The sequence below is a fragment of the Esox lucius genome, chromosome 13 (genome assembly GCF_011004845.1).
Source record: "Esox lucius isolate fEsoLuc1 chromosome 13, fEsoLuc1.pri, whole genome shotgun sequence".
NCBI lineage: Eukaryota > Metazoa > Chordata > Actinopteri > Esociformes > Esocidae > Esox > Esox lucius.
This window is the reverse complement of record NC_047581.1, coordinates 30515728-30531164: the sequence shown is the minus strand read 5'-3', so window position 1 is coordinate 30531164 and position 15437 is coordinate 30515728. Positions and strand designations below refer to the sequence as shown.

At 43.7% G+C, this 15437-nt stretch overlaps 1 protein-coding gene across 2 annotated transcripts in view; it reads left to right on the top strand.

Moving 5' to 3' along the window:
* The window catches only part of LOC105014530 (protein unc-13 homolog B), a 160375-nt gene extending 145151 nt beyond the window's left edge, over positions 1-15224 (top strand). The window contains exons 15-30 of one of the 2 annotated variants that reach the window (XM_034296331.1): positions 2474-2503; positions 4691-4711; positions 4971-4997; positions 5733-5753; positions 6429-6449; positions 6653-6679; positions 8500-8588; positions 9194-9331; positions 10327-10450; positions 10789-10833; positions 10949-11020; positions 11137-11284; positions 11749-11805; positions 12013-12105; positions 12349-12508; positions 12927-15224. In XM_034296331.1, coding sequence (XP_034152222.1) covers positions 2474-2503; positions 4691-4711; positions 4971-4997; positions 5733-5753; positions 6429-6449; positions 6653-6679; positions 8500-8588; positions 9194-9331; positions 10327-10450; positions 10789-10833; positions 10949-11020; positions 11137-11284; positions 11749-11805; positions 12013-12105; positions 12349-12508; positions 12927-13209 — 1356 coding nt within the window. In that variant the 3' untranslated portion in view covers positions 13210-15224. The remainder of the gene's footprint in view (positions 1-2473; positions 2504-4690; positions 4712-4970; positions 4998-5732; positions 5754-6428; positions 6450-6652; positions 6680-8499; positions 8589-9193; positions 9332-10326; positions 10451-10788; positions 10834-10948; positions 11021-11136; positions 11285-11748; positions 11806-12012; positions 12106-12348; positions 12509-12926) is intronic. The other variant, XM_034296332.1, reaches the window with a different exon arrangement.
* Positions 15225-15437: the final 213 nt, after the last annotated feature.

Sequence of the window (15437 nt, the reverse complement as noted above, 5' to 3'; positions counted from 1 at the left end):
TTTACAGCAGCTCCTCTTCCCTCTCCACTCCAAAGTGAGTTGTTAATAGACCAACGTTAGCGACTAGCAGGGAGCCAGCGAATAATTTAGTGTGAGTGCATCTAACAATGTTGTATTTGGCTCATTGCTTTTCTAGTGTAATAATGTTAGAGGTAATAGTGAAGGATACCGGGATGCTAGTGAGATAACTTTAGATGTTAACTCTATAGTGAAGGATAGCAGGATGCTAGTGTGATAATGTTAGAAGTTTACAATAAAGCTAATAGTGAAGGATAGCATGATGCTAGTGTCAAAACGTTAAATGCTAACGCTTAGGTATTGGTGAAGGATCGCAGGGAGTGACTCTGGCCCTCGTGAAATCAGAGGGGACTCTGGGAATGGTTGATTAGGGAAGTGGGGAATGGGAAGTGTCTGGGGGAGGTAGGAGGGGGGTCGAAGCGGGCGCTTTGCCTGACGACCGGTTGTCGATGGTTCCGGACGTCAGTGGAGAATGTTTTAATTAATAGATGTGTTCGGCAGGTAAGGGACCAATAAACCTAATGGAAATGAGATGTGAATGTCATCCACCTTCTTTTCAAAGCGGTTCTCTGAGTAATCCACAGGGAGGGTAAATGGAAATGATGGAAAAGGAGCTTCATCGGCGGTCGGGCGGAGGGAGTGAAAGGAGGATAGGTCATTTAGAAGTTTTGTTTTCCTCACTTTTTGTTCAACTGCCTGCAGCCCTCTTCTCTGAGCTCACAGAGCCTGAGAGAAGGGGTGAGTCTCTTTTCTGAGCTCACAGAGCCTGAGAGAAAGGGTGAGTCTCTTCTCTGAGCTCACAGAGCCTGAGAGAAAGGGTGAGTCTCTTCTCTGAGCTCACAGAGCCTGAGAGAAGGGGTGAGTCTCTTTTCTGAGCTCACAGAGCCTGAGAGAAAGGGTGAGTCTCTTCTCTGAGCTCACAGAGCCTGAGAGAAAGGGTGAGTCTCTTCTCTGAGCTCACAGAGCCTGAGAGAAAGGGTGAGTCTCTTCTCTGAGCTCACAGAGCCTGAGAGAAGGGGTGAGTCTCTTCTCTGAGCTCACAGAGCCTGAGAGAAGGGGTGAGTCTCTTCTCTGAGCTCACAGAGCCTGAGAGAAGGGGTGAGTCTCTTCTCTGAGCTCACAGAGCCTGAGAGAAAGGGTGAGTCTCTTCTCTGAGCTCACAGAGCCTGAGAGAAGGGGTGAGTCTCTTCTCTGAGCTCACAGAGCCTGAGAGAAGGGGTGAGTCTCTTCTCTGAGCTCACAGAGCCTGAGAGAAGGGGTGAGTCTCTTCTCTGAGCTCACAGAGCCTAAGGTAAGGGGGCAGGGAATTGTAGGATGTGGAGAGGGGATAATTGAAGGTGGTATGATAACAGATAAGAGGGATTATAGGATATAATTGGACATAATAATGCTGTAGTGGTAACCTCTCTAAATGTCATATTATATAAGTTTCACTGGGTTTTCAGCCTCCCCGAGGCTATTCATGTCATTAATATTAGAATGATTATTATTACTGTAAATATAATACAAACTGCAACAGAACTCTGTAACCTGTGGTGACACATCTCGTTGCTAGTAATGATGAAAACAGCTGGATGTTAATGAGTTTAGTCACTGTGGTTCATATGTCACAGAGAGGCAGCACAGAGGACACTCATGCACTCTAACAGACCCGTAAAGGCAGGAAAAACATTAGGCTGCTGGCTTTTCAGCTGCCACACTGCAGTGTTCTCTCCATTCTCCATGGTTGGAGAATCGCCTTTTCTGATACGACACAATGTTGACCTCAGACGAACGCATACAAAATACAGGGCGCTGAACAAAAATATAGACAAAACATACCACACTTTCAGAGGTTGTACTGAGTTAAAGTTTATATAAGGAAATCTGTCCATTTCGATGTATTTCCTTAGGCCCTGATCTGTTGAATTCACAAGAGAAATAGGCTTTTTGTGCATTGAGGCAATTGGGGATCATTTATTTCCTCTCGTCAAACATGGGACCAACACTTAACATGAGTTTGCACTCAGGATGGTTTTTCTCATTGAGTAAAGTACTGACTTCCACATATCAGCATTCCCCATTGTAACCGTTTCATTCAGGTGTGTGGTGAAAGTGTCCTTTGGTTGGCCTGTGGACCGGCAGGGTTGTACCAGCGTGGGTTAGCCGACGGATATGTGATACTCCGTTTTCTGTTGTGTTTGTAAATAGGTGACTGAGCCTCCTGTGGATAACCTCCGTCTGGTCTTATGTTATAGTCACCTCATGTGATTAGTTGTGTGGTTCGGGAGCCAAGACGGCATTTCTCTACAACAGCAACAACATCTGCTATTGTGTGTGTTTGTGTGTGTGTGTTGAATCTGAATGTGTGTGTGTGTTGACCCTGAATGTGTTTGTGTGTTGACCCTGAACTTTTAGTGTACCCGCAATCGACTGAGCCAAAATGTAATTTCTCTCCTCGTCCTCTCCTCTTCAGGTTGACAACAAGGAGAAAGAGGAGAGAAAGGTTTGTTGGTTGGCTCACAAGGCCGCCGTTACCCAGTGGTAGATAGTTCCCTGGATCAGCCATGTACGTGTTTCCTTGTGATGTTGATGTGTTTTGTCAGTCTGTCAACTGTGCGTCTCCATATCGTCTTTTTTGTCTGTTCACTCCATCTGTACCCAGTACTCAGTCCTCATGGAAGGTAGCCTGTGTAGGAGATATGACTTTGGTAGAAACACTTTGTTAATGCAGTTGTGTGTTCAGTCGTGCTACATTTGCTCAGTTCGTATTCAGGGATGTGTGTTTAGGTTGAGGTATAAATGTTGTGTTTTGGTTGCGGTATAAAGGTTGTGTTAAGGTTGTATTTAAGTTGAGGCAAAAATGTTGTGTTTTGGTTGTGGTATAAAATCTGTGTTTAGGTTGTATTTAGGTTGAGGTATAAACGTTGGGTTTTGGTTGTGGTATAAAAGCTGTTTAGGTTGCTTTAGGTCTTGAATGTGTATATGTCTCACTCCTGCAGCTACTCCTCCTTGCCCATGGCTGAATCTAAGAGTATGTGTGTACAGTTCAGGCCAAAAGTTTAGACACACCTTCTCATTCAATGCGTTTCCTTTATTTTCATGACTATTTACATTGTAGATTCTCACTGAAGGCATCAAAACTATGAATGAACACATGTGGAATTATGTACTTAACAGAAAAGTGTGAAATAACTGAAAACATGTCTTATATTCTAGTTTCTTCAAAGTAGCCACCCTTTGCTCAGATTACTGCTTTGCACACTCTTGGTATTCTCTTGATGAGTTTCAAGAGGTAGTCACCTGAAATGGTTTTCCAACAGTCTTGAAGGAGTTCCCAGAGATGCTTAGCACTTTTTGGCCCGTTTGCCTTCACTCCGCTGTCCAGCTCACCCCAAACCATCTCGATTGGGTTCAGGTCCAGTGACTGTTGAGGCCAGGTCATCTGGCGCAGCATTCCATCACTCTCCTTATTGGTGAAATAGCCCGTAAACAGCCTGGAGGTGTGTTTGGGGTCATTGTCCTGTTGAAAAATAAATGATGGTCCAACTAAATGCAAACCGGATGGGATGGCATGTCGCTGCAGGATGCTGTGGTAGCCAAGCTGGTTCAGTATGCCTTCAATTTTGAATAAATCCCCAACAGTGTCACCAGAAAAGCACCCCCACACCATCACACCTCCTCCTCCATGCTTCACGGTGGGAACCAGGCATGTAGAATCCATCCGTTCACCTTTTCTGCATCGCACAAAGACACAGCGGTTGGAACCAAAGATCTCATCAGACCAAAGCACAGATTTCCACTGGTCTAATTCCTTGTGTTTCTTGGCCCAAACAAATCTCTTCTGCTTGTTGCCTCTCCTTAGCAGTGGTTTCCTAGCAGCTACTTGACCATGAAGGCCTGATTCGCACAGTCTCCTCTTAACAGTTTTTCTAGATATGTGTCTGCTGCTAGAACTCTGTGTGGCATTCAACTGGTCTCTAATCTGAGCTGCTGTTAACCTGCGATTTCTGAGGCTGGTGACTCGGATTAACTTATCCTCAGCAGCAGAGGTGACTCTTGGTCTTCCTTTCCTGGGGCGGTCCCCATGTGAGCCAGTTTCTTTGTAGCGCTTGATTGTTTTTGCAATTGGGGACACATTCAAAGTTTTAGAAATGTCCGGGACTGACTGATCTTCTTTTGTTAAAGTAATGACAGCCACTCGTTTCTCTTTACTTTGCTGATTGGTTCTTGCCATAAAATTAATTCTAACAGTTGTCCAATAGGGCTGTTGGCTGTGTACCAACCTGACATCTGCACAACACAACTGATGGTCCCAACCCCATTAATAAGGGAAAAAAGCAAAGGGTGGCTACTTTGAGGAATCTAAAATATAAGACATGTTTTCAGTTATTTCACACTTTTTCATTAAGTACATAATTCCATGTGTTCATTCATAGTTTTGATGCCTTCAGTGAGAATCTACAATGTAAATAGTCATGAAAATAAACAAAACGCATTGAATGAGAAGGTGTGTCCAAACTTTTGGCCTGTACTGTATGCGTCAGGAAACATCTATATTGTATCCTCAAACCTCTTCACTCTCTCCTGTTTCTGCTTGTCTTATTTCAAAATATGTATTTTGTTGTTGTTTAATTGTTTTATTATTTCGTTACTCATCATTTGGATCTCATTTATATTGTTTTTTCCAAAGCTTGACAAGAAAAAGGAAAAGGTGTGTGTTCCTCTGGTATTTTCTTGTGTGATGTCAGAAGGTTTCTGTCTGCTCCTTAGTTGACAGTTGCCATAAAACCCTGACGCTGTGGCTGAATGATTAATTTGTGCTTCAAATGCGCGCACACACACACACACACATTCAGTCGATATGCCTTCATTGTGTGTGTGCGTGTGTATGTGTGTGTGCGTGTTTATGTGTGTGAGTGTGAACATATGAATGTCAAGCATAACATTCCACTGCCTCCCGACCCTTACAGGCAGAGAAGAAAGACAAGGAGAAGCAGGTTGGTTTATCTTAGCTTTGAATCTTCTAGACTTCATCCGCTAACCCTCTAGAAATTAAAATATCACCCTGACGACCTGCACACTCATCCTGTAGACATCATCCAATCATTCATTAGACCTAATCCGATTATCCTCTACACCACCTTCAACTTGGCTTCATCCTCTTGATCTCTACACCCATCCTCTAGAACCTATCCTCTAGAACCTATCCTCTAGAACCCATCCTCTAGAACCCATCCTCTACATGCCATCTTTAAGACCTGTTCTAAACACTCATCTCCAACACCATATCCTTCAAGTTCAGAGCTTTTGTTCTCTAGACCTAAAACTCTAGTTTAGACTTTATTATATAAACATCATCCAGTCCTTTAGACACCATTCAATTATTCTCTAGACCTAATCCTTTTAACCTAATTTTCTGGACTTTATCTTCTAGGACTGTACACGTATCCTGGATCTCGTCCTCTAGACCTTTTTATCTTGTCATGCAGACCTCATCCTCTAGACCTGTATGCTAATCCCTCCCTCATCATCCACTCTTCCATACTTTTCTTCTATAGAGATACGATATACACTCAGTTTATTAAAGAACCCTTTTGTCTGTGTGTGTGTGTGTTTGTTGAGTGTGTGTGCTTGTGTGTGAGAGTGTGTGTGTGTTTGTTTGTGTGTATGTCTGACAAATACATTCCATGTTCATTAGACTTAAATCCCTTGTTTTCTTCTGTTCTCTGAAGGAGGACATCGTCAGTAAAAAGGTGGGTGGTTTGATCTCCACAATCCTTTAGTGTCACTTACTGAGTGTGTTGGGCCTCCGGAGTTTGACTGGGGGTTTATTCCTTGCAAAGTGCACTGCCTCTTGTCTTACTTAGAGGTTCCTTGGAAAACGCCAGCTTGCTAATTGTGGTCGTTAGTCGGAGGAGCACTGTACTCCGAGTGTGTTGGTTCCGGCTGACTTCTTGGTTGAGCGGTCTGTCATAGAGAACATATGCCCGGAACTGGTGCCGCTGGTCAAGTGGTACACTTAATGTGGAATAGGGTGGCCAAGGAGTTTGTCATTAACTGAAGTGTGTTGTCTGCCGCTGCGCTAAGACTGCTGAGTAATTGGCCCGTGACTCAGCCATTTCCCAGAATCCTGTTCAGGATGCAGTTCAGTTCCCTTTAGCTGAAAAGCTCATGTTTGAGCTGTGACTGTTTGAGAACGAGCCTGACGTTATCTGGCCCATAAAGAAATGTGTTTGGACTGATATCTGGTATGACTCTAATGGGTCTATTGGACATGGAGTTATTCATTTTCATCTAGTCAGTCTTGTTTCCAAACCTGTTATATGAAAATGTTAAACAGTTGGCTGATTTATCAACCTAGTTCTGTCCTTTGGTTTAATAATATTATCAATTCATTTTGTTTTCTTTCCTCACCCTCTCACACACAGTCAAAAGAAGAAGTGAACAAGGTTTGTTTGGCCAGTTCACCCACTCCCCCAATCCTGTACCATAATCTTCCCAGCCATTTAAAACCAGTAAATATTTTTTTGTAAATGCTATCGTGTTCCACAGTCACCAAACACATAGTTTTAGGGAATATTCTGCCTGCTAACCTTCGCCCACTCTTTTATTTCCCACTTGTGTTTACTCTTGTTTTGGTACCTCTGGAAAGATTGAAGCCACGGCTGGCATGAAGAAGGTAGGCTGTATTGCAGATGAGTGTAATCTCTCTGAAAGCTTTTAGCCGTGCAGAAACACAGTTTTGTGTTTTCTTCCTGGAGTGTTTTCCTGTAGTTGTAGCTGCGTGTCCCTGTATAAACCCTTGCCACCCAGTGTCTGTCCAGACGTCAGTTTTTTCATGCAGATGCCTTACTGCAGCCGTCTCTGTCTTCCCCAACACATGTTCACCGTATGTGTGCCTGGTATTATTACCCTGGTGGAGGGAATTGAAATTGGTACAGAGTTGAGAATACCCCAAGCCTCCCCTCCCCCGAAACACACTGAGACACACACACACACACACACACACACACACACACACACACACACACACTAGTAAAAACAATATATTCTGGGATAAATGTAATGTACAAAACAAAGCTACTTTTCTTTCTCCGTACAGAAAAATGACAATCACTAATCTATTTAGTTTTTTGGTTTATCATATGAATGTTTTTGTGCCCATTCAGCGTTTGGAATGTGCGATAACCAGCAAGGTTTTGAGATGTCTGTGGGGACAAATGAGAGACTGTTCACCAAAAGAAAGAGGGGGTAGAGAATGAGACATACTGAAACTTGTAAAACACTTTTTTTTCACCTTTTCTATTACTGCTTCTTTGACTAACGCAGAATTTTAAATCTCCCCTCTTTCATGGCTTCTAAGAAATACTGCTTTTACAGGGTTGAATAACACTATCAGGTCCTTAAGAAACTATTGATATGCATATCAAAAACCTGTTTGAAAGGTGTTTGTCATCATAGAACACGCCAGCAGGAGGTAATCACACGCCAGTATTGTAATAACAGAGTATAGAACTGTATAATATTCTACATCCTATTAACAACAGCCCACCCACCCCCCCCCCCCACACACACACACACACACACTTTCAAGCTTTATTAAGACAGATCACAGCTGACAAGCTTACAAAGAGGTAGTGAGAAAGTAGAAAGAGTCTACTCAGGGAGTGAACTTTGGTCTCCAGCGGTGAGTTGCGTATGTGTTCAGAATAGCCTAGACTGTGCCGTGGCGGTTGAAGGGCAGCGATATCAGGGAACAGAGCGGTAAATGAATGTTATCCTTAGCCTGCGTTTTTTCCAGCCGTGTTCAATCAGCACCACCAGCTGACAGAGTAAAGTGGCAAGACGTGGTCCCCTGGTGAACAGCTACAATCAGGGCCATAATACAGCAGACATCGACGTCCTCCTGTTCTAAAGAGCAATGATTTCTGTAGTGTGGACAGATGCTATGTCTTAATTTGAGCCGGTTTGTCTCAGCGAGAACCGGAAATGTCAATTGATTTGGGCATTAAAAAACGGTGGATATTTGTTTTTTAGGGGTCGTTACATTTTTTGCTAGTTCAAATCAAGCAAAAACATTTTGCGAGTGGACAACCAAACTTTAGAAGCATTTTCAAACCTTTAAAAAAACTAACTTTGATTTACCTGTGGTTCAGAAAAATTCCTGCAAGAGAGGTACTATCAAATGAAAATACGCCATCTGGGTTATGAAGAAGGGTTTTATGGCTATTTTTTTTGTTTCATTTTAAATTTCATTCTTCGTGGAATAGTGTGGTGTCACTCACAGAATAGGTCACTTATAACATCCAACAGGCAGGTAAGTGAAGCAGTTATTTATTATTGGCTGAGGCATCGCATGTCTTCTAAGATGTGAGTCGAGACGAACTACAAAGGGAATGTTTGACTAACCTGTCATTATATATTTTTCCTCACTTCTTCCTCCTGTCTCTTTCTCCTGTCTCTCCCTTACTCTCTCCCTTTTCACTTCTCTCTCTTTAGTTGGACTCTGAGGCAGCAGACATCTTGAATGAGCTGCAGCTCAAACTGGCCTCTGTCCTCGACAACCTGAGTGCCATGTTTGCCAAGAGGTGAGCCAATCGAGAAACACAGTCTGATCCACACTGTCCAATCAATACTGTCACGTCACCACATTTAACCCTAACAATTAGGGCCACGACAAAACTGTTAGATTCAGACGCTGACCAATTCTAGTCAGACACGATAAACATCGGTTGTCACATTGTAACAATTTAGTTATTTGTGGGAATCTTTGGGAGCAAGTTTCCTAAATCTTTTTTTTTTCCTGGCGATTTCCTGTCTTTTTTTTAACCAAAAGGTACAATTGTAATTACATTTAGACCGACCTTTGCCCTATATCGCATGCCTTTTTAGAGATCTGACTGAATTTGGCAGGTGGGAGGTATTACAGTAGCTCCACTTTTCCCTCTGGATCACGTGGAAGTTTCACCTTATTGTTTATGTAGTAGATCCTGTCAGATCTCAAAAATAAGGATTACTAGAGTAGATCCTCTCTGATTCTCTTAGATTCTCTCACTTCTCCAGAAGAACCCTGAAGGTTAGTAGATCCTTTGAGATCTCCTGAAGAACCTGAGGGTTAGTGGATCCTCTGAGCTCTCCAGATGGACCTAAAGGGTCGGTTAATCTGTATCCTTAACATCGTGTTGTACTGTAGTTTCCAGGCCCGGTTGACTACCTGCATGCGTCAGATGGCTGAGATCCTGTACCAGGTCAAAGGTCATCCCAACCGTCAGACGGCAGAGGCCGACGCAGACAACATGCTACGACCTTTAATGGAGTTCCTGGATGGAAAGTGAGTGGGTCTAATGCAATGGTTGGATGCCATTTTGGGACATGTTGTGTGCTGCGTACTGATGCCAGTGGGTCTACATTACGTTATTTCAACAGTATGTTTCACAATCACAGCTCAAGAAGTCTGAAGTCACAGCGGAGCTTGGTTGCACAAAATGTTCTGATTACTGGTTCTGCGATTATCATGGATTTTCAGACATGCTACCACGATTGACCGGTAGAAGTGGTTCAACTGATTCTGGGTGGTTCTACAGATTCCACTGGGTGTCAGTGGTTCAACTGGTTCTCAGTGGTTATATTGATTCCACTGGTTGTCAGTGGTTCAACTGGTTCTGGGTGGTTCTACAGATTCCACTGGGTGTCAATGGTTCAACTGGTTCTCAGTGGTTTTATTGATTCCACTGGTTCTTAGTGGTTCTATTGATTCCACTGGTTCTCAGTGGTTCAACTGGTTCTTGGTGGTTCTACAGATTCCACTGGGTGTCAGTGGTTCAACTGGTTCTCAGTGGTTCTGTTGATTCCACTGGTTCTCAGTGGTTCTATTGATTCCACTGGGTGTCAGTGGTTCAACTGCTTCTCAGTGGTTATATTGATTCCACTGGGTGTCAGTGGTTCAACTGGTTCTGGGTGGTTCTACAGATTCCACTGGGTGTCAATGGTTCAACTGGTTCTCAGTGGTTCTATTGATTCCACTGGGTGTCAGTGGTTCAACTGGTTCTCAGTGGTTCTATTGATTCCACTGGTTCTCAGTGGTTTTATTGATTCCACTGGTTCTCAGTGGTTCAACTGGTTCTCAGTGGTTCTATTGATTCCACTGGTTCTCAGTGGTTCTATTGATTCCACTGGTTCTCAGTGGTTCAACTGGTTCTCAGTGGTTCTGTTGATTCCACCGGTTCTCAGTGGTTCTATTGATTCCACTGGGTGTCAGTGGTTCAACTGGTTCTCCGTGGTTCTGTTGTTTCCACCGGTTGACAGTGGTTCCGTTTCCCTCCCCAGTCTGAGTCTGTTTGCTGACACCTGTGAGAAGACTGTTCTGAAGAGGATACTGAAGGACCTGTGGAAGATCGTTCTGAGCAGCTTAGAGAAGACCATCGTCTTGCCTCCGAGCAACGATGGCTTTGTAAGTCTGTATGCCCTTCTTGTGATACTGTTGGTGCTACCTGTTTCCTGTCAGTGCCCCCTAGTGGTTAATACACTTCATTACAACTTACCACCCTGAAAGGAATGCAATAATGTAAACCCATCTCGTAATTATTTTACTACTTCATTAGACTCACAGTATCTAAGATGTGTGCTATGTCAATGGATTCTACATATTTCTGTGGAAGTAGCAGCACATTCTGTCGTCATTGAAAAATTTACCAACAATACAATAAATCACATCATCCAGAGAAAGACCCTATGAACCTCTGACCTCTGGCCGTTGATGACATAACGCTGACTTTTTTACTTCTCCAGGGCGCTCAGATTCTCACGGCAGCCAAGGGGCTGTCCAACCTCAAGGTAACCCTCCCATGTGTCATGCTGTCTTTAGCTGTTTCTATGAATGTGACATTATGATCATATAACGTGTTGTGGGGCTAGGGCTTAAGCATTTCTGTCACCCTGATTTCTGTAGGGAGGAGGTGAGACCAAAAACCTGACGCCCAAACAGTGCGTCATCATGGACGCAGCGCTGGAAACTATCAAGGTAAACACATTTCCACAGACAAACATACTTTCACAGACACGCACACAGACCTAAACACGTTTATATGGCACACATACATAGTGCTACCTGTCTCATACTTTTTCTCCTTCTCTCAGCAATATTTCCATGCAGGAGGTAACGGTCTGAAGAAAGCCTATGTCGAGAAGAGTCCTGAACTGTCGTCGCTGAAATACGCCCTATCCCTGTACTCTCAGAGCACTGACGCTCTGATCAAAACCTTCGTCACCACACAGCATGGGCAGGGTATGACACACACACACACACAGAACACACACACACGTTTCCACACGCACACTTACAAAGAGACAACAGACACACACACATATATTTAGTAACTTAGATTAAGCTCATATCCATAACAACTTATGGGTCATCACAAATATACACGGTTCTGTTAATGTTCTTGGGTAGACATTGTGGAGACCAAAATATATTCCCATAAAAATCCTACTTTCCCAAATCCTAAAACTAACCCACACACTAACCCCAAATACCCTAATCCTAACCATAAATCCAACCCATAATTCAACCACTGACTCGCGCGCACACACGCACACATGCGCAGAGACACAGATAGCTTTTGAAATTGGATTTCCAGTTTTATTGTTCTAATGCTCTTGTAATGTACTTTCACTGACGTGCCAGTAGAGGTCAGCAGAGATTTCTGCCTCAATGTCTTTCTCACCTCTGATTCATTTCTCTTTCAGTTAATAACGGAATTGGAATGAGGATTACACCCAGCGAGAAGGTTCGGCCAGACAGAGGTACGTTTGTAGATAACACCCTGAGAACAGTGTATTCTGCTTTTGACAAGAAGGAAGGCCAATTGGAAGGCGATTATTGCATTATTGTGCAACACTACCTTCTGTTGTGAAGAACTGCAACCATTAGTCATGTAATAACCTGACGTGGCTGGGCTCTGAGGTGAATGTTAATGTCGGTCTGACAATGGGACGTTGGTTGACCCCCAGGTTCTGGAGTAGAGAAGCCGATTGGTGAGGCCATGATTCAGATAGACATGGTGCCTCTGGGAAAGGACAGGATCTACAAGGTCAACATCAGAGGTGAGCTGGAACCTGACGTCAGACCTCCCTGATGAGAAAACCCATCAGACCTGCTTCAGTTTGGAGCTCCGTCTGAATGAGTCTGTGTCTTTTTCCATTTCTGCCTGATGTGTCTGTCCACAACTTGTCTTTCAACCCGCTGTCTCTGATCCACTTCATCTACTGTTCTCTCTCTCATAAATCTTTTCATATCATCCTGTGCCTCCTCTCTTCTCTCTGTCTCCCTTTTTATCTATTCTCTAGTCATTGCAGTGAATGATATGAAGTGGCAGACATCAGGAATGTTCCGGCCCTTCGTTGAGGTCAATATGATTGGTCCATTCCTGGCTGCCCAGAAGAGGAAGTTCACCACCAAGTCCAAGAACAACAGCTGGACAGCCAAGTACAATGAGACCTTCCAATTGTAAGTTCAACTGAGAGTATAACACAGGAAAAACCCATTCATTTGAAATTACAATTATATCGCGAAACCTACTATTCTTAGTTTGGGGTGTTTTGGAGTAGTTTTCCGCTTGTAATGCAGCTTTGCTGTAGTGGGACGATTAGTTTCCAGTCATGAATTTGGACGATGCTAAGAACGCAAATTACAGCCAGGGAGAGAGCTGAATAATGGAAGGTTGGAAAAAAATACTGTATGTCCATTCTGGACTAATTCTTGGTAAGTAAATTTTTAGATGAATATGATTTTGCACTATTTGGGTGACCCTAAGATACATTTCGTTGTTTTTGTGCTTGTACTGTTTAATGACACTGAATTTGAATCTTATTTCATTATGCTTCATTAACTAGCATGGAAACTGTCTATCTCTCTTATCCCACAGCGTTCTGAGTAAGGAATCCCCAGACTGCTATGAACTCCAGGTGATCGTGAAGGACTACTGCTTTGGCCGGGCCGACCGGGTCGTGGGCGTGGCCGTGATCCAGCTCCGCGACGTGGCGGATCGTAAGTCGTGCGTGTGCTGGTCACCGCTGGGCGGGGCTATCCAGAAGGACGAAACGGGCGTGACGGTGATACGAATCCTGTCCCAGCGGGCGGCAGACGAGGTGGCCAAGGACTTCGTCAAGCTGAAGACTGAGACACGGCCAGTGGAAGAGGGCAGATGATGATCAGAACAGGAGACTCCTTCCACGGACGAGTGGGTGAAGAGCGTCTGGATAAGATGTCCTGCTTCCTGGTCCTCTGGGCCAATGAAAGATCCAGGAACAGGACATGACTGATCAACTGGACCAATCAGAGACTTTCACTGTATGCATCAAAGTAGTGTTGTGAAAAAACGCAACAGACCTTCACTGGTGCATACATATGACACACACACACACACTGAATGAATGTCTGCTTACTGTACCAGGGCTTCTGCTGTTTCAGAACAGTGTAGGTCTTTGCAGCGTTGTCTACTTTTATACACTACTACTAGCTAGTACAGTGTCCACCACCCTAACCTTAACACTAACCCTAGTCTAAACCTCACCTAACCTTAAACCTAGTCTAAGCTAAACCTAACCTTTTTCCTAACTACCATAATCTGAACTTCACCTAACCTTACCTTAAGCCTAGAATAACTTTAACACTAACATAACCTGATCTGACATTACCTGATCTAACCTACCATATCCCTGACGCCACCACAGAGCTAGCTGTCATCCGTTACTCAGACTACCGCAGAGCGGGCCTGCATCCCGCCTCAAACCACCACAGAGCTGACCGTCATCCCTACCCAGACCACCATAGAGCTAGCTGTCATCCGTTACTCAGACTACCGCAGAGCGGGCCTGCATCTCTCCTCAAACCACCACAGAGCTGACCGTCATCCCTACCCAGACCACCATAGAGCTAGCTGTCATCTGTTACTCAGACTACCGCAGAGCGGGCCTGCATCCCTCCTCAAACCACCACAGAGCTGACCGTCATCCCTACCCAGACCACCATAGAGCTAGCTGTCATCCGTTACTCAGACTACCGCAGAGCGGGCCTGCATCCCTCCTCAAACCACCACAGAGCTGACCGTCATCCCTACCCAGACCACCATAGAGCTAGCAGTCATACCTCCCCAGACCACCATAGAGCTAGCAGTCATTCCTCCCCAGACCACCATAGAGCTAGCTGTCATACCTCCACAGACCACACAGTGGTGGGGGGTTGGGGCTATTTGAGATGCATTGTTTGAACAATTCGTTCCTGAACATCAGGGGTTCTTCCCACCTGACCGGGGGCCGTGGCCATGCATTTTCTGCTCTCCAACCAAACACTTTTCTTTACATGATCTTTACCTCACTAACTGTTTTATGTGTGTATTTATTTTTCTATTTATTTTTGCCAATTTCAGTTTGTCTTCAGAACTGCCAACAGCAGGTAATGTTTTTATCTGCGTGTTGGAAATTAATGATATTGAACTAGCCAAACTATAGACTTGATGAACAAATGTTGGGGTACGTTTTCCAGATTGTCAGAACGTTGTTTTACCCCTTGAGAAAATGAACACCCACACCTTCCAAAACCTAATACTTCCAGTATTACTACAAAATACAAAGGTCTCATAATGATGGTGTCATACCTGGCTCCTGTCACATGTCAAACATCCTATCACTGAGACCTGGCTGCTTTCTCATGTTAGCTCCACATTCATCGCTTAACAATAGTTCTCAGCCATTGGGCATCCTTTGAGTTGCACAGATATCGCCTGCCTGCCATTGGCTGGGATAGTAGATGGACAGGGGAGCCATCCAATGAAAATCACTGAAATTCGGAAGGGGGTGGATGAAGTGTGTGTGAATAACCACGTGCCAAGAAATTCAAGTGTTCACTTTCTTGCTCTGACTGTTGATTTGTTCATAATCTGTCTGTGTTCATTTTCTGTTTTGCATTTTGACAAGTGAACTTGCACTCACAGTTTAAATCTTACTGTACGTTTGTAAAGAGAAGCCTAACACCAGAGCATGTATTTATTGTATACAATCGAGATAAACTAGATTGTGAGTTATTGATTTTTATGTATGTACTGTCAAATATGAAAAGGTCGATATATGTAAAGTATTTATCATGAATATTATAATGTTGCGAATGTGTTGAATATACTTGTACTAATATTTGAATTTTGTATATAAAGTCTTTATGAATCATCTCATTGGCCTGGGGAGTGCTGTGTATATATACATAAATTCATTGATTTATGTTGCTTGTTAAACACAACCTTCCTCTACCGTATGTACTTTTTGTTCTCAAGGTGGAAATTCCCCTATGGAAAACTATTTCCTTCACTTTCTCACCTTTCTCTATGATAGCATTTGGTGTAAATCAAGACTGATCGACTCTTGTCCTGTACTTACAGTGGAGA